This window comes from Macrobrachium nipponense, chromosome 4 (genome assembly GCF_015104395.2).
Source record: "Macrobrachium nipponense isolate FS-2020 chromosome 4, ASM1510439v2, whole genome shotgun sequence".
Classification (NCBI taxonomy): domain Eukaryota; kingdom Metazoa; phylum Arthropoda; class Malacostraca; order Decapoda; family Palaemonidae; genus Macrobrachium; species Macrobrachium nipponense.
Genome location: NC_061100.1, coordinates 40,380,066 through 40,402,718, shown reverse-complemented (window position 1 = coordinate 40,402,718; position 22,653 = coordinate 40,380,066). Strand labels below are relative to the sequence as shown.

The 22,653-nt window shown below is 36.5% G+C and overlaps 1 protein-coding gene across 2 annotated transcripts in view; it reads right to left on the bottom strand.

Annotated features, from left to right (window-relative positions):
• LOC135210879 (uncharacterized) overlaps positions 1 to 22,430 on the bottom strand; it is a 37,312-nt gene extending 14,882 nt beyond the window's left edge. The window contains exons 1-6 of one of the 2 annotated variants that reach the window (XM_064243805.1): positions 22,240 to 22,430; positions 15,877 to 15,997; positions 6,244 to 6,382; positions 5,966 to 6,084; positions 2,109 to 2,246; positions 1,479 to 1,607 (exon numbers count right to left, since the gene is read on the bottom strand). In XM_064243805.1, the coding sequence (XP_064099875.1) occupies positions 1,479 to 1,607; positions 2,109 to 2,246; positions 5,966 to 6,084; positions 6,244 to 6,382; positions 15,877 to 15,972 (621 nt within the window). In that variant the 5' untranslated portion in view covers positions 15,973 to 15,997; positions 22,240 to 22,430. The remainder of the gene's footprint in view (positions 1 to 1,478; positions 1,608 to 2,108; positions 2,247 to 5,965; positions 6,085 to 6,243; positions 6,383 to 15,876; positions 15,998 to 22,239) is intronic. The other variant, XM_064243804.1, reaches the window with a different exon arrangement.
• Positions 22,431 to 22,653: the final 223 nt, after the last annotated feature.

The window sequence follows — 22,653 nt, the reverse complement described above, 5'->3', positions numbered from 1 at the left end:
TTTCAACTTTTTATAGAAGTAAGGGAAAATTATTCAGAATTGTGTTTTCTTACACCTTGTGCATTTGCATATCTTCCTCCTTCCATTTATGTGTTTTTCCTTAAATTGGCTGACCTTAAAGCTTGGGGTGCTGCATTTTGATTATTTAGCCCGGCTCTTAAGGGTTAAAGCTCTGATGCTTCTTGAGGGAGTTTCACCTATTCTTTTTTAATTGATTTTAGTTTAATATTCACTGATACTGTATATTCTTATAACCACGTTTTGTGAATTAATATTTATTTACCTTTGTGTAAGTACTGTCAATAGTGCATTAAATTTTTACTGTGCATATGTGATTTTCTTCTCTCTCTCTGTCTGATTACTTTCCAAGGGTAAAAATGTAAGATGACTTTGAAATGATATCAAAGTATTTTAGGATAATAGAATAATAGTTTAAGGTATATGTCTGTTTGACGTATTAAAATACAGTTATGTATAAGCATTTTAGTTAAGGTGTGAACTCTGCTCTCTCTCTCTCTCTCTCTCTCTCTCTCTCTCTCTCTCTCTCTCTCTCTCTTCTCTCCTCTCGCTCTCTCTCTCTCTCTCTCTCTCTCCCTCTCTCTCTCTCTCTCTCTCTCACTCTCACAGTAGAGTATGTATCAGCTTTCCTATAAGTATTTTTTGGCAGGAGTTCCAATATATAGCAGATTCTCTGTAATCGCAGGGGGTTGTGGTCCCTAGGCCCCCTATATTCACTCACAGACAATTACACTATTAACCACATTTGTTTAAGTGAGTGGTTTGGTAGGTATGACTAATAACTCAAGTCACATAATATAAAGGTTTGAATGGCCAAAATGCCCTCGTTCCTATAATTTTTTTAAATAGCTCAACCAAAGTACAACTTGAAAGAAGAATTTTGAAGAAAAATGTAGCCTGAAATTAAATAAAATCATATATAGGTAATAATTACAATGTTATAAACCAACGTAGCCAACCAAGTGAATCAAATTCCCACTTTCATACAAATGGGTAGCATTTTTTCCTTCACAGTGACAAAAAAAAAAAAAAAAAATTAAGCTGGACAGCAGAATGGAAGGAATGCAAGGCACAAAAGAGGAAAAGTAAAAGGCAAAAAGCAATGTGGTTTTCAGGTATAGGATTGCTGTTAAAAACTTTTACCTGCACCAGGAATACTATAAGAATAGCCTCCTGTGGTGCTAGTGCTAGAAAAATTACAAGAAACAAAAAAACAATTATTGTTAACTATATTGTCTATAACCTGAGTTCACTAAGGATAAGGTGCATTTTCACCAACAACGAAACATCACATCGTTTCTCCTGGGAAGAATTTTACGCACTGAAGTTATTATTTGAAAATGTTAAGGAAAATACACTCTATTTCTGAAATGTGGATTTTTAATAATTTTTTTTTATCTATTATCATCATACATTACAAATTTCTGTCCTATCAAATGACAAGAAATACCCTTGCATACCTTGAGAAACCACTGAGGTGGTAAATCTTGTGTGTCTGGCGCCGGTCGAACAAGATCTGCATCTTTCTCTGCATCATATTTTTCTGCTGCTTCTTCAACTTTTTTGGCAAAATGAGCAAAATCTTCTACCTACAAATCAAAATGAAACACAGTGGTACATAACTTTTGTTTTAATTAAAATTAAGAATATGATAAAAGAAAAGACAATATATAAATTAAGTTCAAATGTAGAAGATAATACACATACTGTACTTAAAACAATAAATAAATGTACAAATACTTTTACTACCATTGTGTTAAAGCCAATCCCAATAGTATAAGTGTTATTTCGTGATTAATGCCATCAATCATTAATTACTAGTCTTATAAAGTTTGCGATTTCACAATTTATGTTCAACCCATAAATTAAAACGCTTTCCACTGAAATCTAAACATCATATTGCTGTTGATTTCAGGTTACTCTAATACATATACTTAAACAAATTCTGGCATTTGCCAACAAGAAACTTTTATTCTCACAAATTTTTTTCTCAGTTTATCATATAATACTCTTGAAAAAAAACTTTAAAACCTTTAAAAAAACATTATTTTTATTTCTTTCAAAAAGACTTCATAAATATTAGTGCTTACCTTCAAATTGGGTTTCTTTCTTGTCTTTTTTTTCCCAAATACACTGTCAAAGGGCTCAGAATCAAGAATGTGGACACGAGCATTCTTAGCCTTTTCATTTAACAGTGATATGGGTAGATTTGTCTTGCGCATCACAACCTAAATAAATAAGAGAAAAACTTCTCACTTGAAATAATGTGGCTATAAAAATATTCAATTTCATACATAACCATTACAAATGACAGAACTAGAAGTTTTACAGAAATTAGCAAAAGGAATAGTTATAAAAAATTGGTATATAAGGGTACAAAGAAGTTTTTATATTCATCAGGACAGACACATCCAAAATATTGAATGCAACATTAATTACTGCCTCAGAAAATAAACTATTATAAATATTTTATAGTGAAAAGTACCCCTGTCTTCCAATGAGTTTGTCTTTCTTCCATTAACAAAAGTGGCAAAAGATAATTTTCATTTGTTGTCTTTTACGCTTACCTACTTTGAAAATTATTTGGAACATGCACAAGGGTCACCAATTTCTTTGGAGAAAATGGCAGCTCTTAAAAATAAAAACAAAATTTTCATGAAAGCCTACGATAATTAGTCTTAATTTGCAGTGTCAAATCCTCCAAACATGTAGCCTTTGAAGAATAACTAGATAATTAACCTCAATGCGACAATATGTACACGCAAAATTTTAACACATTTTTAGGTAGTAACGGCCAACTTCATTTTTCCACATATAGAAAATGGACGATAGAAAATTATCCCCAGTTACAGCGAGGTTCCAACCAATCTAAGATATCCTAAACAACTTAAAAGTGAAGAAATGGTTTGTATCACAAATACATCAACAAATGCTGAAAAGGAACCAACAAATCAGTGAGACACAGCCATCTAAAAGCCTAGAAGTCCATGTCTCCAGGGTAATGGTGATGAATTATGAGATTAAAATGAAGAGGAGGAAGAATATATATACTTCTGTCACAAGTAAAAAACATCCTGTAGTGACTAAAACGTTTTAATGATTCCACAACATTACTTTTGGGTATAACTTCTTAGGTAGAACTTAGCAGAGGCAGATTAACATCTAATGATCCCTTTTAAATGAAACAGTGGTCAAGAAGGCCAAGAGTTTCTGAAGTTACTCTTATTTAAAAACTTCTTTAGATACCCCTTATTAAGCCTAAAGGATAACCTCTCTATGCCAGTATATTTGCATTATTTGAGAAGAACTTCTCCTGCTGATATTTGCTGATACATAAACACAAAAACCCTAGAGTTGTTAATGGAGTTGTTAAATAGGGTCTAAGTTCTCTTGAGATGGTGCACACATCTATAACTAAGCAAAGAAGACAATCATATGCATTGCCAATGACCAACGCTTAGAAAAAGTAAGAGGATAACTCAAAAAGCTACTGAATGCATTTTTGCAATACAACCATGAGAGAAGGAAAGACCATTAAAAAATAATTATCCATATCTCTACTATAGGCAGCACTGCCTGAAAGAATATGCAATTTCATTAACTCATGGTTCCTCTAGGTAAGACAGTAAAATACGTCCTATCGGCGTTAGAGGGTTAAAAGTCCCACTAAGAACTGTTTGGTGAATGACTTCAAAGTTTATGAAACTGCTGATTAACAGACAACAATCTTGCAGTTCTCATTCATGGAATGAATGAGACTAGACTTAAACCAATCAATTTGTAATACCAAGGGATGACACATTTTGCAAAGATGATTCAGATCTCTTGTTCAAGCCTCTGCTGATTCTGCTAGTAGTGGCCAATTGTCAAAATATCTTCTCAAACTCATGCCTCACTGATGTGCCAGAACTGCTACTAGTACCACTTTGCAAAAACACTTGTGGACATACATAAGCAGGACAACACAGCACCAAATTAATATACCATCCCCTTCCAGCGAAAGGTATTTCTAGTATACAATACTATATGAATGGGTGTGGAAATACATGTCTGTCAATCTCTCAAGGAAAGAAAGTCCCCATTCCTGTTATCATACCTCACTTCTACGTCTCCATCCTGAAGAGAGAATGTATTAAAAACTTGTTTAAGGGGCTGAGATTAATGACTGAGCGCCAACCACCATTAACCAGAAAACAAACACCAATAAAACTATGAAGAATCACTTGTTACCTTTTTTATCGCTTCCCTGATCACTGACCTGGCTTCTTGTCCAGAATATCAGAGTACATGTCAAAGTCCACTAGAACTAAAGACAAAGGGAGGTTATATCCCGGAATGGAAGTCTGTAGCTGAACCAGACTACATCCATTGCTAAAAGTTCTGCACCTCCATGGAAAGCAAGAAAATAAGAAGAGCTTAAGCCAAGGAAAAAGACGGCCAGTCTTTAAATGGATGGAATAATGTCCCAATGACTTCAACGAACATTAGTCAAAAAAAAATAAATAAAAGGTGACCATAAGGACTAGAATGTTCATAGTACTTTCTCAAGTAAGAAGGTTGGACGTGTAGCATGCTTGGCTGCTGTTGTCTTAAAAGCCCTTGGGACTTAACAGAGACCACTCGGTACAGGGTATTGTTTCAGTTATTCGAATGCCTTTTCTCTACCACTATACCTCAATCTTATTCTTTGGAAAGAGTAAGATAGTCCCATACCAACCCACTCTGAGGGGTGAAGCTACTCTACGCTGAAATTTGAGAAAACAGGTTACACACAGAGTCACTTCTACTCAGGAAGAAGTTTGCTTATATGTTTGCTCTTGTGCCAGAGACTTGGTAACAGTTTCCTAGATCCCCTGGAAATCACTTAACCATACTTTTGGATAAGTTCAAGCAGCAAGGGGAGTTCAGGGCTTTGCTCATCTCACCAGAACAGGAGGAAGGCAAAGAGCTACATGGATACTTATGATCTTAAACCTAGCCTACAATAGCAGCTTCAGTGACAGAAGAAACAAACATGAAGAATTCTTAGCCTTCTTATGGGAGATCTTCTTTCTGCAAAATGAAAAAAAGCAGAAAGATTAGGAAGAGGAAGAGCTCAACAATGACCTAGAGAAAAAAAGAAGAGACAAGTTTCTGCTTCTTCACCTTACCCTAACTAAGAGACTCGACCTTCTCTCCTTCAATGTCTGAGGACAAGATCAAGATAGTTTGCAGACAAAAATCACACAAATCAGGAACAAAAGGGAACCCCAGGGTTTCTTATACACAAAAAAAAGTTTCAGAACCAGATATCATGATTACTAACTAGACTCAGACAACTAAATATGACACCTGCATGACTGATAACATAGTTGAGGGGAGGGAATGTTGAGCAACACAACCTTTTATTGGAATAATTTTTCTAGTATGTAATAGTAATAATGGGTAGGGAATTCATAACTATCAAATCTACAAATTCATTTAAAATGAAAAGAAAGCAGTATAGCTTGCATTTAATCTTCCAAGTTACAGTGAACATAATTCCTACCATTATGCTCTAAAACGAATAATGTTTTTATGCAAATCCCTCAGAAATGTGTTGTAAACCCCCTTGATAAACCTTGGATTCAGATATATACTGACATCAACAGGATTACAACTAATTATATCAATTATGCCACCATGATTTATAGCTATCAAAGAAAACCACTTACGTCTTTGAGTAATAGGGGGAAAAAATTTTCTGCAGCCAAACATAGGGAAAATTTTCAAATAAAATAAAATGCAAGAGCAAATGGCTTTGGGAATTTACCTCTTGTACACTTATTTGTAGTTGTTTTAAACTAAAACAAAAATGTTGAACTCAACTGAATAAAGAGAAATAAAAGATAAAAATTATATCCAGCCTTAAAAAAGCTATGGGAGTCTGAATACAATCATTTAATTACAAGAAAAACCTTTACTTTACCTGATACGGATCCTTCATAACTTTACCCATTTCTTCTTGAAAGGTTTGCAATGCCTTTTGCCCAATGACTTTAGTGTTACCAAACCACCGCTGATTTGGAGCAACACGAGCACGGGTTCCTGCAAGAGTCAAGATCTTAATAAGATACAGTATACAGTACTAACTAAAGCTGTCTATACCTACCATAGTAGCTTGACAGGAAATACTAGACTATTTCAGATGATACTTTGTACTCATCCAAAAAGCTAAAATTGTTAATTTTAAGATATTCACCATACCTGGAGCGACACTGTTCTGGAAAATTGCTGCCTTAACTATTTTTCCTTGTCTATTCCTTTTTGCCTTCCCAGTGCGATACATCTGAAGGCGCTTGATAGTAGTTTTGTCTCGGGCATAGGGAGCACCTTTCAATTTAACCTGTCAATAATAAACACCAATGTTAATACTGTTTTGCATATTTAACATTTACTGATGGTACAAAGGCAAAGTCACTGCAATACAAATAAGTATAGCCACTTCATACATAGATGTAGCAATGTATACCAAAAGTATTAAAAATAATCTAAAAAATTTTAAAATTTTTATATGTATTATAGAGCTCCAAATGACTTTTGATTTCCCACCCAAAGTAAGAAGCTGAACATCTGGGAAGAACAAGGTCTTTTTCTTAGGCCCAAAGGATGAAGAAAAAATCACTAGTACAAATATGCTCAAACAGGAGCAAAGTAGACAAGTGGTTCAGAGAAGTTAGAGAAGTTAATCTAATTGAAGGGTTCTGAACTGCAATGAAGTCTGGATGGGCATTGACTCTTGGGGTCATCTTAAGGGAATACAGACAAATTATGCACAACACACTGAGTGGTGGCATGACTATGAAATAGAAAATCATAAGCACAAGTAGGCTTATAAGGTAAAGTGATTAAGAAAAACTTTTGTTACAGAAAATCACAGCTTCTATAAATCTTGCATCAAACAAAGCCCTATAAAAAAATTCAATTGCAGCTGATGCCCTTTTTAAGTGGCATAAGCCATTGAGAAAGGGATCTTTTGGTGGTGCAAACACTGAACAGGGGAAGGCATTGTACAGGGATACCTAAATTGCTTGATAATAAAAACAATAATAAGCATACACAAGATAATACAGCCAGGATACTGGGTGTAGGTAATACAATTGCAGTGCTACATCTCCTCGATCAACATTGTTTGTCCAACAGCTTTTTGGCAGAGATTTATTCCTATTTTAGTTACATGATTATTAAAACTAACTGGCTGAAAATATAAAAAGTTACAGAGAAGTTTTTTTTACTTTTTGTATAATTTAGTCAGACTGTTCTCTGAAACTCATACACATGATAGGTAGCACTTGAAATTCTATTTTCCTTCCTGACCTATTTGATGAATGACTGGAATGAAGTCAAGTCATTACAGCTTGAATTAAACATTCCTCTTTCTTCACGGTTTTGATGAGATTCTCAATAATTAAATGAACATCACCTGAGAGTACTTTAACCTTGAATAGGTGTGATGGGTCGTGCACGACCCAAGGAGTTAAAAAAAAAATTTTCCCCCATAAATCATCATCTATCTTGAATCTGGGTGTGATTGACCTGCAAGAGCCCAGCAAAACACACAACAATTGTCAGAACCTGTGTTTGCCTTGCCTTTGCCCTTCCCCCTTTTCTGAGTAATTGTTTGTTTTGAACGTGTGTGGGATACAAAGGCAAAGTTATTAAGTAGTGATTTCCTGTCTAACACTGTTGACACTGGTATAGTTTTGTATTGTTGGAAACTGTAGGTAGATGGTGTGTGTACATTATGCATGCCATTGGTTGTGGCTGAGATGCCTTATACAGTGGTACCTCGAGATACGAAAGGCTCAACTTACGAAAAACTCGAGATACGAAAGTTAATACGAAAAATTTTACGGCTCTACATACGAAAATTGCTCAAGATACGAAAGGTTGTTGCTGTAAAGTCCGAGATTCGCCCAGACCACCGATAACAATTTTGAAACTCGCGCGCCGCCAACTGAGTAGACTCGCCACCACCATCCTACTCTTCCATTGGTTCATGATGCTAGTCAACGCCATGAGATCTTTCTCTCCTATTGGTCAGCATCCTTCCCATCATGCATCTACTACGTAGCGGCATGCCTCGGCCACTCGGTAGCAGCATCGTTATCGTATGCACGCGGTATTTGTTCGTTCTAACGATTTCGTTTATTAACGTAAATTCGTTAGTGATTTCGTTGCAGTATACGTACTTTATCGTGTTATGTGAGAACTTTACTCCATACTTATACGTAAATTACGTACAGTACAGGCAGTCCCCGGGTTACGACGGTCTCGGCTTACGACGTTCCGAGGTTACGATGCTTTTCAATTATATTCATCAGACATTATTTCCAGGGTTACGACGCCTACAACGCTCATCTGGCAGATTAAATATGACACCAAAGATGCAAAATAATCAATATTTGAAGGTTTTTTGACGAAAAATGCCATAAGAATGCTGTTTACATAGTTTTCAATGCACCCAAAGCATTAAAAGTAAGGTTTTCTTAGGATTTTTGACGATGTTCCGGCTTACGACGCGTCTCAAGAACGGAACCCCCGTCGTAACCTGGGGACTGCCTGTATATACGTAGTCATGGGTCCCGAGAAACTTGAAATTCTCGGAAGGAAGAGGATGCTCTTTTTGGAAACGAAGATGGAGATTATCAAGAAGTATAAAGCTGGTATGCGATTGAGTGTGATCGCCAAGGAATACGACCGAAATCTGTCGACAATAGGCACCATCCTTAAGCAGACGGATGCCATCAAAGCAGCTACAAAAAAATTGCTGGCGATACGATAACGGAGATGGCAGTCTCCCACAAGGCCTTCGCTATTTTTGGCGATTTGATTGCCCAGGCCGAAGAGTTCAAGGCTTCGCATGGGTGGTTCAAGAAATTCCGTAAACGGACTGGCATCCTTTCGGTGGTGCGGCATGGGGAGGCTGCCAGCTTGGACACGAAAGCGGCCGAAGCCTTTAAAAAGACGTTCGACGAGATGATGACCAAGGAAGGCTACAGTTCTTAGCAAGTCTTCAACTGTGATGAAACTGGCCTTTTTTGGAAAAAAATGCCTCGTCGGACGTACATCACGGAGGAAGAGAAGAAGCTTCCCGGGCATAAGCCTATGAAAGACAGGCTTACTCTCGCACTTTGTTCGAACGCCAGTGGGGATTGCAAGGTGAAGCCCCAACTGGTCTATCATTCTGAGACTCCTCGAGCCTTCAATGGCCACAAAGTGCTTAAGGAGAAGCTTCCAGTGATGTGGAGGGCTAATGCGAAAGCCTGGGTAACGAGGCTTTTGTTCACGGAGTGGGTAAATCTGTGTTTCCGCCCGACAGTGAAGAAATTTTTGGAAGAGAAGCGCCTCCCTCTGAAATGCCTGCTGGTGTTGGACAATGCCCCTGCTCACCCTCCTGGCCTTGAGGAAGATATCCTAGCGGAGTATTCCTTCATCAAGGTTCTTTATCTTCCGCCTAACACCACCCCTCTCCTCCAGCCCATGGACCAGCAAGTGATATCGAACTTCAAGAAGCTGTATACGAAACATCTTTTCAAGAGATGTTTCAACATCACCGATACCACAAACCTCACCTTGCGTGAATTTTGGAAGGAGCGTTTCGATGTTGTGATATGCATCCGACTCATTGACCAAGCTTGGCAGGAGGTTTCGAGGCGAACCTTGAATTCCTCGTGGAGGAAACTCTGGCCTGATGCCGTATCCGCCTGAGACTTCGAAGGATTCGACGTGGGCGAAGCTGGTGCTGCAGATTCAGACACAGTTGATGATCCTGAAACTGTTTTGCAACCAGATCTTGATGAGATCGCTGCACTCGGCAAGTCCATGGGGCTGGTCGTCGACGAGGACGACATCAACGACCTTCTCGAGGAGCACCAAGAGGAGCTTACAACGGATGACCTGAAGGAGTTGGAGGCCATGCAACATAACGTCGTTCAAGAGGAGTTCTCTAGCAGCGGCGAGGAGGAAGAGGACGACCCTATGACAACGGCAGAAATTTAAGGATGTTTTCTAGCTGCTTTTCATAAAGTGCAATCATTTGTAAAAAAAAAAAAAAAAAAAAAAAAAAAAAAGACACCCTGAAAAGGCTTACACAGGTCATATGCTTGCGCAGTTCGATGAGGCTTGCCTGAGTCGCTTCAGGAACATTGTGAAAAGTAGGCAGAAGCAGTCTTCCTTGGTTAGTTATTTTTTAAAGAGGCCTTTAGTATTAGCAGGAGTAAGCAAAAGGAGACCCATGTGATACTAAAAACAGAAAGTTGAAATTTTGTAAAAAAAAAAAAAAAAAAAAAAAAACACACACACACACACACCACACATACGTAAAGTATAAAAAAGTAAAAAACATAAAAAAAATAAAAAAAAGACAAATTTTAATTTCTTGTAAAGTTAAGTGTTACAGTTTTGTTACTGTGTTTCGTAAAGTTAAGTGTACGTACGTATCTGCCGTTTGTCCTCCTCCTCTGTCGCCACTTTCGGAGATAGCCTCACTTTATTTACAGGTAATTAGCAGTATGTATTAAGTTAGGTATTGAATGGTCCAAATTGTTGTAGTATTTCATTGTTTATAGTCAATATAGCTTTATTATGAAATTTACTAGGGTGTTTTTGGAGGGCTTGGAACGGATTAGCCATTTACATGTAAAATGCGGCCCAAGATACGAAAAACTCATGATATGAAGGCTGCCTCGGAACGGATTAATTTCGTATCTCGAGGTACCACTGTATTGCCATTTGGTCCAATTTCCTTCGAAGGCCAATTTCTCAGATTTTGTATTTTTTTTTTTCCATATACAAACCAAACCTTCAGTCTTAACATTAGGATAATACTAGCACCAAGCTGGAAACCGGTAGAATTAATAATAAACTTGTGAGATCCAGGGACTATTGGCATCTATACCAGGTCACGGGGTATGTAGTACCCAGAATGCCCTTGGTGTCCCGTGACCCGACAGTTACTTTCCTACCGTCTTTAAGATAGGATAGGACGTGATTGAGAGAGAGAGAGAGAGAGAGAGAGAGAGAGAGCGAGAGAGAGAGAGAGAGGAGAGAGAGAATAACATTTCTGTAAATAACGTAAAATTACATCTTAGTGCAGATCTTTTTACATAATTCTGTTCTAGGATAATATGAGTTTATTCTATAAAAGAAATTGGCCACTTCCTATTTCATTTAGGTACCGAAAAAAATTTGTGAAATGTTTACTTTTTTTTGGCTAAAAAAACTTACCCTCTTTTTCTCTTTTCAGATTTTGACCTCTATGGGTCCGACACCTTTTCTGGCAGTCACATATTGTAAATAGTAGTTTTAGGAAGGATTCCCTCAATTTTTGTGTGTATATAGCATATATTTTTGTAAATATTTTTTTCTATATCTTATCTTTTTAATATATTTGTAATAAGTATTTAATTTTTAGATGTGTATGATTTATCTTCTCAGTAGTGTTCGGCAATGGTGAAATTGATTTTAGAAATTAAAATGAACAGCATAGCTACAGTTTTTGAATTTTCACAAATTTTTCTGGGTGCTCGGGTCGAGCTTGACCCCGCACACCTTTAAAGGGGTATATACCAAAATAGCAAAACCTATCCAGGGTTTAGCAGTATGAACATACTTTTATTTATTTTGTAAAGATCTGCAATAATTTTTTGGCTATATAATTTAAACCTTAAAATATGTGATGAATTCATTTTATAGGATAAGACATCCACTTATTCCTATATATTGTCTGCATATTTTTATATGTGGACCTTAGTTTAACACCAAGTTGTATATATATATATATATATATATATATATATATATATACATATATTATATATATATATATATATATATATATATATATATATATGATATATATATATATATATATATATATATATATATATATATATATATATATATATATATATATATATATATATATATATATATATATATATATATATATATATATATATATATATATATTATATATATATATATATATATATATATATATATATATATATATATATATATATATATATATATATATATATATATATATATATATATATATATATATATATATATATATATATATATATATATACACACATCTCTCATACACATCTGCTTCTCTGTTAGTCACTTTTACTAATCATTTTCATCAAAACCTATTTCAACAACAGATAAAAATAAATGATCAAATGCCAAAAGTTAGTCAAAACAAGTTAACCTAGAAAAAAAATAATCTTACTTCATGTCAAGCAATAACGGATTTCATTTTGTCGACTGCTGCCAAAATGGAATTTGCTCCTTCTTTCGTCTTTAACTTACGGGCATGCTTTTTAGTTTCGAGAAAATAGGTCTTCCTCTTCGACTTCTAGGCAGATGCATACATGATGTGGATGATCAGAATACACTTCACAGATCTGAATAATACGCATGACAAGGTGATGACACCGATCATTCATACAAACTGCGATATGATGTCACAAATGCGTGAGGCAGAGCCTTTTGTCTTAGCTAATGGCTGAGCAGGAAATCTTTCTCTCGCATTCCCCATGGAGGAATAATAGTTTTTTTTTCCTCAAAGCATTCCCACCATACCCCTTCTCTCAGATACCAGCAACCCCCACCCCCCTAAAATACTTGAAAAGACAATAGATTTGATATATTTTGCGGCGCGTGACTCACAGACTTTGAACGGCTTCGCAGATACAGAAAATCTATTTTTGAGAACTAATATGACCACATAAAAGGGGAATCACACAATTCAAACATGCATAATTTGGGACTGGACTGTATATATATATATATATATATATATATATATATATATATATATATATATATATATATATATATATATATATATATATATATATATATATATATATATACAGTGGGCCCCCATATTCGCGTTCTCCGGATTCGCGGATTTTTATCTGGACAATATCTAACCATTATTTGCGGTGAATTCGCCTATTCGCAGGATTTTCCGACAATAAATAATCACTAATTAGTATATTTTGATGTTATTTTCATGCCTAAATACATTTTTATGATACAAAAACGATTTACTAATTTTAAAATATTAATATTGATCAATACTGTATTAGTAAGTTTAATAAGATTAAATTATATCACATAATAACTAATAATTCTCTCTCTCTCCCTTACAGGGATGTATGCTTTTTGTGTGATAAATGAATTACTAATTTTCTAATATTAATATTAATGTAAAGAGCAATCACTTCAAGAAAGAAAATACTACATTGAATTAGTAAGATTTTAGTTTATAAATTATGTAATGAAGGAAATCCCAGTCTTCACACATCTTTCTTTCGAACTCCAGGTCTCTCTCTCTTCTCCTCTCTCTCTCGTCCTCTCTCTCTCTCTCTCTCTCTCTCTCTCTCTCTCTCTCTCTCTCTCTCTCTCTCTACTGAGATGTGAGATTTTTATGGTACACTATGTATAATATGTTTATTAATATTTTCATATGATAATAGTAATATTAATAATAATGATAATAATAATAATAATAACTGTGATTACAAAAATCATAAGTGAAAGTATTTTACAAATATGTACTACGAAAATCTCTCTCTCTTACAGAAATGTATGTTTGTTGGATGGTAAATGATTTACTGATTTTCAAATACCAACATTAATGTAAACAGCAATAATATCAATTCATTAAAGAAAATACTAAAGTGAATGAGCAAGATTTTAGTTTATAAATAAAAAATTATGTAAGAATGAAAGAAAATGCATTTTACCCGGCATCTTTCTCTTTGAACTCCAGTAGCAAGCCGAGTTGGCTGGGGTCCAACAACTGTTGCCCTCTCAATGATCACGTAAATTCTCTCTCTCTCTCTCTCTCTCTCTCTCTCTCTCTCTCTCTTTTACTGAGATGAGAATTTCTATGGTACATGTGTATGTTTATTAATATTTTCGCATAATGATAATAATAGCACGTAATATAATTAATTTCAAAATTCATATGTTTAGTATTTTATAGAAGTACAATAATCTATCCATTTCAATCTTTTAAATAAGGATAACCCTCTCTCTCTCTCTCTCTCTCTCTCTCTCTCTCTCTCTCTCTCTCTCTCTCTCTCTCTTTGCCACACGAGATAGTATGTCTTAGTGGTAACTCTCGCCCTCTGTTTGGGCTGGAAATGTATGTATAAGTGTATCTTTAAGGACATTACTACATTTTATGGTAAAATAATAATATACAGCACTAGTTTACAAATAATATTAAGTTTAATGAGATTAAACAGTAACAATACCATCTCTCTCTCTCTCTCTCTCTCGTCTCTCTCTCTCTCTTCTTCTCTCTCTCTCTCTCCTCTTCTCTCTCTCTCTCTTACTTACATATGTTTATTTGTTTTGTAGTATAAATAAATGATTTACCTATAACTAATTTTCAATATTTAATAATTATTGAATTAAAAAATAGCAATTCCCAGGCTTTTTATCCACGTGGAGGAAGGTGGGCAGGGAGTATATGACAATTTGATATACGTATTGCCGGAGGGAAAGGAGTTGGATTTTAGGAGTTATTCTCTCTCTCTCTCTCTCTCTCTCTCTCTCTCAGAAATAATTCATAATTTCACTCTTGATGGTCAGAATATGATGTTGCCATTCACTGGTCTCTCTCTCTCTCTCTCTCTCTCTGTTATTGGCTGTAGGTATATATTTTAATGGTAAAATGTTTAAGATGACTTTGAAATGATATTAATAATATAACCCCAAAGATTAATACAGTAATAGGTTAGTAATTTTTAGGTATATTTGAAGTAGGATGTTATTAAAGGTATACATTTGGTATCGGAACTTTCAAGATAGGCAGTTATAAGCATTTTTAGTGGTGGTTTCTAACTATTCGCGGGTTTTAACTATTCACGGGGGTGTCTCGTACACATCCCCCATGAATATGGGGGGAACACTGTGTGTGTATATGTGTGTGTATTCGGGGTGGGGGGGATATAGGGGGAATATATATATATTAATATATATATATAAGAAATAATTTCAAATCATCGTGGTCCTTAATGTGTTCCAACTGATTTTTTTCTATTTTTTAAAATACAAAATAATAAAGTCAATGAAAAGGTCAACAGGGGCAATAGGTAATATGTCTCAAAGGATATGAAAAGGTCAATATGGACAATAGGTAACAGGTCTCAAAGGATACAAGTTAATCTTTAATTCGATTTAAGCGTGGTACGTGTGGTCATCTGCGACCTGACAAAAATAAATCGTCACAAATATTTTTTTTTTTTCAGAAGTCTTTGTATTAATGGTTAAAGTAAATACTGCAGTACAAGGCTCTGGTAGTACTTTATGTATGTATCATCTTTAAACACACTTATTACCTTTTGAAGGCTGATCGAGAGCAAATATCCTTTAATGATATTGACCATAACCTTTTAAATCCTCTTACAAATCATAGAACCTCTAAACTCAGATCTGGCATCGCCAGGGAAAATATATATATTGTATCTTTATTTTTATTAATGAAACTGAGGCATTAACCAAGAATAGACAAAATAAGATAGTGTATTCAAAATATCTGTTGGGAACAAAGCACTACATTTCAAGAAATGATAATTATTTCAATAGACTCCATGAAGCTAATAGGATTATTATAACATGAACATTGGTAACGTATGATATCTGTACAAGCCACACCACAGAGATCTTAGAAAAGTCAGTGTACTATAGAAACTGTTAGCTATGTATGTATTACTTATGTAAAAATATCTATTTACTAACAAAATGTAATACAATCAGTGGTTGAATCATTTAAAAAGCAATACTTCAAAACCAATTGATCTTTACCTTGTCAATAGGCCGGTCAGGATTCATGGAATTTGTTGACTTGACAAATCCTTCCTTCTTCTTCTTCTTTGCGGAACGTTTTGCTGTTTTAGCCATTTTGATGGATGTAGAACTTCACAAACTGTAATAGAAAACAATAAGCTTCATTAAAAAATAGAAAACACACAAATTAATTCTGTATTATACTTTGTACACAGATCTTTGCCTTGCCAGTTTTGATTGGTACTCATTTATTTTCATGTGGTAGGCAACTATATAATACAAGCAGTGAGATCATACCTATACGTATTTCTTTTAGAAAAATACTAATCTAGTTATTCAAGGGACCTTTCAGACCCATTTGTTACTAAAAGCACCATCCAACAGACTCCAGTACAAGTATGCATATCTAATTATATGGATACAGTATATTTTCTAGGAAGAAACCAACAAGCCATTATCTTAAATAGCATGCTTTACAGAGCGGCCTTCCCATATGTAGAAAAACCTAACATAAAGAAGTGAGTATTAAATAGATATCAAATTAACCATGACTATTGAGGCTATTCTTTCAGGAAGAATAAAGAGATCTCTAATGGTATCAGTATCACCATCCATATACATATAACCTTCACAAGTAATGTTTCAAAGTTGAATACTCCACATACAGGGAGATGGTTTATATTTTCTTAAAAACAAGTAGAATTTTATGTTCTTTTAGTCATGGCCTGGTCACCTTCAACTAACTTCTCTTTCTCATGCCTCACAAGGCAATTCATTTAAGACTCCTTCAAGATTACTGTTGCTTCATTACAATTCCGTGAAGAGACCTAGCTAAGAAAGAGGCAGTGGTTAGGAAAGAATGCTGTACATGAAGGAAAACCGGATCTCAACAAGGCACTTTCTAAAGAAAATATTAATGTTAAAACTTATATAGTAGCCTAGGCTATAAGGTTTTTCTCATCCTAGGCTATAAGGTTTTTCTCATAAGTCCATTTCCTTGGGGATGGCACAAAGGATAGCAAATGACCAAGGTATGTATGCAAATATTGTTTTTCTATGAATTACAAAAAAATTATGCTAGATTAAATTGCAGGTTGTCTTGGGAAGTCATGCCCTGCATCACCAAAGCCAGATAGGAATACCTATGCTGTCCTAGGTTAAGGAATGAACTCCTGTATTCTGCTCTGTCAGTTACAGTATAATCTTGGGGGGAGGGGGGGGGGGGGTTGTCCAGTGGAAACAAAGGCTCCAAGCTCCCTCCTGTGGATGGATATAGCAGTGACTACCAAAGGATAAGTTTAGCTTAGGATAAGATAATGTTAGGATAAGGTTCACCTGATACTAACTTATAACGGAAATTTGGTAAAACTAGGGAATAGCTCCACACAGTTTATAACCATGGAAATTTATTTTTCCTAAAGGCTACTTTTAGTGTTGCTGATGAAGGAGATGGTGTTATTTATTGTCGGTCAATTACTATTGACCTCACATCTTTATCAAGGACCCTTTGGGAACGGGGGTTTTTGGGTGGGGTAAATCACAGAGAGAACACATGTTGTTATGATGGCCACACTGGAATGATGAAATGCATACTTTGTTCACTTTATTTGGTTTTATGTACAGTCCTCCACAGGGACGATTCCCTCTCTGGTGGGCCCTTGTACGTTTTCAAAATAAGATGCTTATTATATTTTATAATTCTTTAGTATTTTCTTGTCAGTATCATAGCTCCTACAGAATAGGAGAGTCTCTAGTTCTCTTCTGGTAGAGAAAAAAAAAAGTTGGTTTGTATCAATGAATGCTTGATTTTTTTTTCTTTATATTATTATTTTGTTAGTTGTTACTAGGTTGATTAGGTTAGGTAATTTTTATACTAGTTTTATTTTGTTATTCTTTTGGGGGAGAGAATTTTTTATTAATGGTTCCCTGTCTTTTCTTTTACATTACAGACTGGGAATAAGTAAGAGCTGAGGCTCCCCTTCACCTGTACTGAACTTTTCTAAACCCAGTGATGAAGTGATAGTATGCTGGCTAGGCCGAGGGCGTACAGATTCCTTGGCCGTATTTTAACTTGCAAATCTGACTTGCAGTTGGTTGCCGAGTTGGGAAAGACTGCTGAAGTGCAATTGGGAACAGGAGTTGAACCTCAAGCCACACTTCTTGAACAAGCATACAGCGGCATTGAGGGAGGTCAATGATTGCAGGCTACACAACTATAGGCAGCTGGAAATATGGATTCAGGAGCTAGAAAGACAACCTGGGGCTCTATTGTTGCAATATTAGGATTATGGAATTAAGTTTACGGTTCTTAGGTGGTCAGGGTAATGTTAAGTATTGAAGGATAAGATTAGATAAGTTACATACTGTAAGATTAATGTTAATAAATTAGGTTAAGGAGAATCAGGGTTTTATTTAAGAATCCTTTCCAATCTGTTCCCAATACTATCCTTCTCCATTTGTGTAACTTGAAAAGCCCCCACACTCTCTGCAAGGCATATGGGAGCCATATGTTCAAGAAGGGATTGGCTAAGGAAACCTATTATAAAAGGAACTATACCAACCTAACCTTGTGTTACTTAGATGGGGCGGACCTCCTGGTGAAGGAAACTCCACTTTTAACCAAAAGCTCCTCTATCGGGTAAACAACTGAGCGGCGACATGTTGGTACGCGGAAAAACCACCTTTTCACTCAATATTTAATTGGTGAAACAACAAAACAATTAAATCTTTAAGCATACCATTCAAATTATTGAAGTTTCATCAACAAAATGAGATTCTGTATATGAACTGCCATACGAACTAAAATATGCATGTGAAGACTTCGTAAAATATGTGTCCAAAAGCACTTTTGAATCCAATATGGTGTCCCTTCAAGATGTGAGCCACTTGTCCCTCACCAAAGGGCCACGTCCTTCCCAGCGCTCATCTGAACAATATTTGTTCCCGGGGTCATGTTTTAAACTGAAATGCATTTTTACCTTGTAACTGTAGTTTTATCCTTACTGACATCACAGCTGAAACTCCGCAGTGCTTATTTGATTGTAATTATACATATTTTGTTCTTAATTTACTCCACACTCCACTTGAAATACGTGAGTTTGTTTACAGCAAAGCCATGGCGGGAAAAATTTTTCGGCTTTATTGTACATCTGGTAGCCACAAATATCCGTGACACATTGGTGAATTGTTTATGACAAAAATTTTGTATTATTTTACTAGCACTTTTCATTGAATTAAGTCCATATTACTATTTTGACATTTTTTATTATTAATAATTATGGCTGAAATAAATGTACCTTTTACTGATTACATGCTAAGACACCAGTCCCAAAGTGTGACGCAATCACCAACGCTCCAGGCACTTGTCTGTTTTCGCTCTGCAAGAAATTGATGGGGCCGACTTTGAAACGGCCAGAAAATCATCAATAGAGAAGAGATAACATTGAGACTCATATATTTTGATTGAAAAAAACATATATATATATATATATATATATATATATACAGGGTGTCTCAAAAAATGTACTCACTCTTAGAATTATGAGAAAACCTTTATTTATGGACATAGAGCGAAATGAAATAGCATCGAATACATGGTCATCAATTTGAACATTCGCAAACATGATTCTTCAAATCGGGGGAACAGAATCTGACAATTCCAGAACCATTACTCCCAATAACAAAATGCATAGAATAAAAGTTGTCCCAGAATTCCAATATATACCAGAAAGTCACTTATCCGACTATTTTTACGCCAAAATACCATCCGCTGATATTTCCGTGAAACTAATATTTTTCTAAGTACCCACTTGATGTGAAGGCTGACACGGCGGTCCGAGCTCCCGTAGTTCTTGAGTTGGCCGCGGACAGGCGCTGTACGTCGGCCCACCCCCAACGCAGTAAATTTTAAACCAAACCAATCCTGTATCAGGTTGACCCAGGTCATTCCCAAGGGACATGGATTAACTTCCTCCCAACCAATAAAAACGTGTCCCATGAATATGAATCAGACAATCACACCTGCAGTCACAAAATTTGCCCTTTCCGTTCTACACCGCCGCCATGGATAGAACTCATTCCGTATTGTTTCCGAAAAGTGTTAATGCTGACCAGTTTGATCAATATACACATTTGTATATTGGTATCCTTCTCGAGTTTTTAAGAAACACGGACGAATTTATGAAGTGGCTATATAGGGAAGGGCTACTTGGGGACTATTCGGGGTTATGCACATCATGCAACACAGCGAACCGATGATTCATGAAACATGGGACTAGCGAGGCCACGGGCCAAGCGATATACATGTGGCGATGTACAAACAGTAAGTGTGGTAAGAAGGGCATTCCTGAAATTAATCAAACGTATCTACCCGCTCAAAAGCCGCCCGACATCCCCCATCTCAAATTGGATTTCCCGGCCCGAAACAATAAGGCCAGGACCTTCTACCAGCGAGACACATGATCCCTCACCTGTTCCAAAGAGGCCGAGACTGATGCCTTCTTCTACCCCTTCATGGTCGTCGGACAGCAGCGACTTTGAAATGTGAATAAGATAAGTTGTATATTAATGTTTGTTAGCCTTAAAACTAGTGTTTGGGTTAGTTCGAAGCCAGTACCGAAGCACGTGTTCGAACAGTACTGTTTCGGTTAGTTCGAAGCCTGTACCGGAGCACGGTTGTTTTTCAAACAGTAAGGCCGTGACGAACGAGGAAGGTGTTTCAATGTTACAGTTATGGTGGGGAGAAATAGGCTAGTCGTGGTTTTTTTGTATGTACTGTGGCTAATTCACTGTAACCTCTGTGGTTAGCGCGCGCAGCGCATATTACCTCTTGCCAGAACATGTCTCGCCTGCCAAGAATCTTAAAAATGCGGATAAGGCGCGTAGCGCCGTTCCGCCACGGCCTACTGTAAGCTCTGTGGTTAGCGCGCGCAGCGCAATATTACCTCTTGCCAGAACATGTCTCGCCTGCCAAGAATCTTTAAAAATGCGGATAAGGCGCGTAGCGCCGTTCCGCCGCGGCCTACTGTAAGCTCTGTGGTTAGCGCGCGCAGCGCAATATTACCTCTTGCCAGAACATGTCTCGCCTGCCAAGAATCTTTAAAAATGCGGATAATATAATGTCGGTTAGTGGTAGCTAGCCTAGCCTACGTCAACCTTGAATGCAGAGTAAGGGGTCGGAGCCTATGTCGGTTAGTGGTAGCCTAGTCTAGAAGTTTTACATGTAGGCTAGTCGTTCTAAAGTTTTGCAATGTAAGTGGTCTTAGCCTAGCCTAGCCTACGTCAACCTTGAATGCAGAGTAAGGGGTCAAATTTTTGCATTAAGTGTCACAGTTCTGGGCCTCATAACTGGGAATTGAGAGTTACGTTCGCCGTGAAAGTCGTTCGCCGCTTCCCCACCCAAAAACCCTCCCCGGTTTCCCAATGGGTCCCCCCATTACCGTTTGATGTTTTTTAGGCTTTATTTTTACTGGGGCAATTACAAAAAAGGGCAATAAACGTTATTCTCAGATATTAACTATTCCTGCGAAAATCGCTCGTCCCCGGATCTGTAGTGGCTCCAAATAGCACTGTGCGTGGCTAGACCTTCGTTAACCTCTGTTTACTCGAATTTAGGGTAAAATAACGAATGGCGGGCCTCTACCATTGCGTGACCACCTTCACGAAAATTGGAAATTAGGTATGGCCATAATTTGAGTTGGGAAAAAACTTACTTCAAGAGGAAAGTAGAGGTCTCGAGGTGTTGCTTTGACAGACGCTGGCTCTTGTCTAAAATCTATCCTGGGTTACAGGACATTTTACAGTACTTTCTCAGGAAGGTGGTTGACCTATGGTAGAGGCTGGCCATTCAGTATTTTATTTTACCCTACAGCTTTTTTTGTAGTTTAGGGGAAATTCTTAGGCTACTTCGAGAGGAGAGATGTCTCAGTGTGTTGCCTGGATGGAGAAGAGAGATGTCTCACGTGTGTTGCCTGGTTGGAGAAGAGAGATGTCTCACGTGTGTTGCCTGGATGGACCACAACTCTTGACTTATGCTCATGGGAAATCATGGTCCATGGCAGGGGATTCAAGTACTTTTTCGAGATGGTGGCCACGTTCTGGGAGAGGTGGCCGTTATGTCACCGCTCGGGCATTTAACCTACTAGGCTAATACCTAGCTAGCTAGGTACCCCCTGCGGAGCTGTAGTGTACTTCTACCGAAATTCAATTCGGGATCTGCATTAAAGTATAATACGTAGTCAACACAAGGATAATAATGAGAGGTAACTAGGCAGGTACTAGCCAACGTACCTAAGATGAACACGTTACATTTGTAACTTGTGCTTTTTAGCTACCTAGGTAGGTACCGTAGGTATCCTACGAGAGAACTGTTAACAAACTTACAGTATATTCTTACCCTGGTCCTTCTAACTTTTGTCTATAAATTGTCGTACACACAAATCAACTTATATAACCTGTCGTTTACGTCTACGAACGCATCAACATAAATGACAATATAACATTTGCCGAAATTTCACAATCAAAACAATGTGGCACTATCTCTTTTCTACTTGACTTTGGAACATTCACTTGATATAAACGCCAATTTTACCAAATATACAATAGTGTTTCTCATATAAATGACCCAACTCTATTTGACAAATTTCATAGGTTTTAAAGCCAAGGTATAGCTATCACCATATAAGTATTGAATAGATGTATAAAATTTTACTTTATCCATATGAACCATCATGAATTATTGATAACTAAAATTGAAACCAACAACTTCACTACACTTCAGTATCATAAACGCTACCC